We start from the raw sequence: 280 nt of genomic DNA on the forward strand, positions 1-280 counted from the left end.
CATGAAACAAAACTGTAAACTTATCAAAAAATGTATGTAGTATTCACATTATTGGCTATTGCTTCAGTGCCGTATGTTCAGATAATTAGTTTTAAAGTGCGTCATAGGCTTGCTAAGGGGAAGCCCGCCCATTCTTTCAAAGGGAAGCCCCGCCCTTCCCTTTAACGCAAGTAATTTTAAAAGCCGGCTTTTTTTCTCTGTGGACTAACCTGGTTTCCCCCTAGGATAACTACCATGAAGATTGTGAGTATAATATAGAGAAATAAATTTTTTCTGTCTT

General features: G+C 37.9%; 1 protein-coding gene across 1 annotated transcript in view; it reads left to right on the forward strand.

Annotated features, from left to right (window-relative positions):
* The first annotated feature begins 220 nt into the window (after nt 1-220).
* Nucleotides 221-280, forward strand: part of LOC119593616 (cuticle protein AMP4-like) — a 1295-nt gene continuing 1235 nt past the window's right edge. Inside the window, exon 1 of the mRNA XM_037942570.1 lies at nt 221-243. Coding sequence (XP_037798498.1) covers nt 235-243 — 9 coding nt within the window. The 5' untranslated portion in view covers nt 221-234. The remainder of the gene's footprint in view (nt 244-280) is intronic.

Source organism: Penaeus monodon, chromosome 32 (genome assembly GCF_015228065.2).
Source record: "Penaeus monodon isolate SGIC_2016 chromosome 32, NSTDA_Pmon_1, whole genome shotgun sequence".
Classification (NCBI taxonomy): domain Eukaryota; kingdom Metazoa; phylum Arthropoda; class Malacostraca; order Decapoda; family Penaeidae; genus Penaeus; species Penaeus monodon.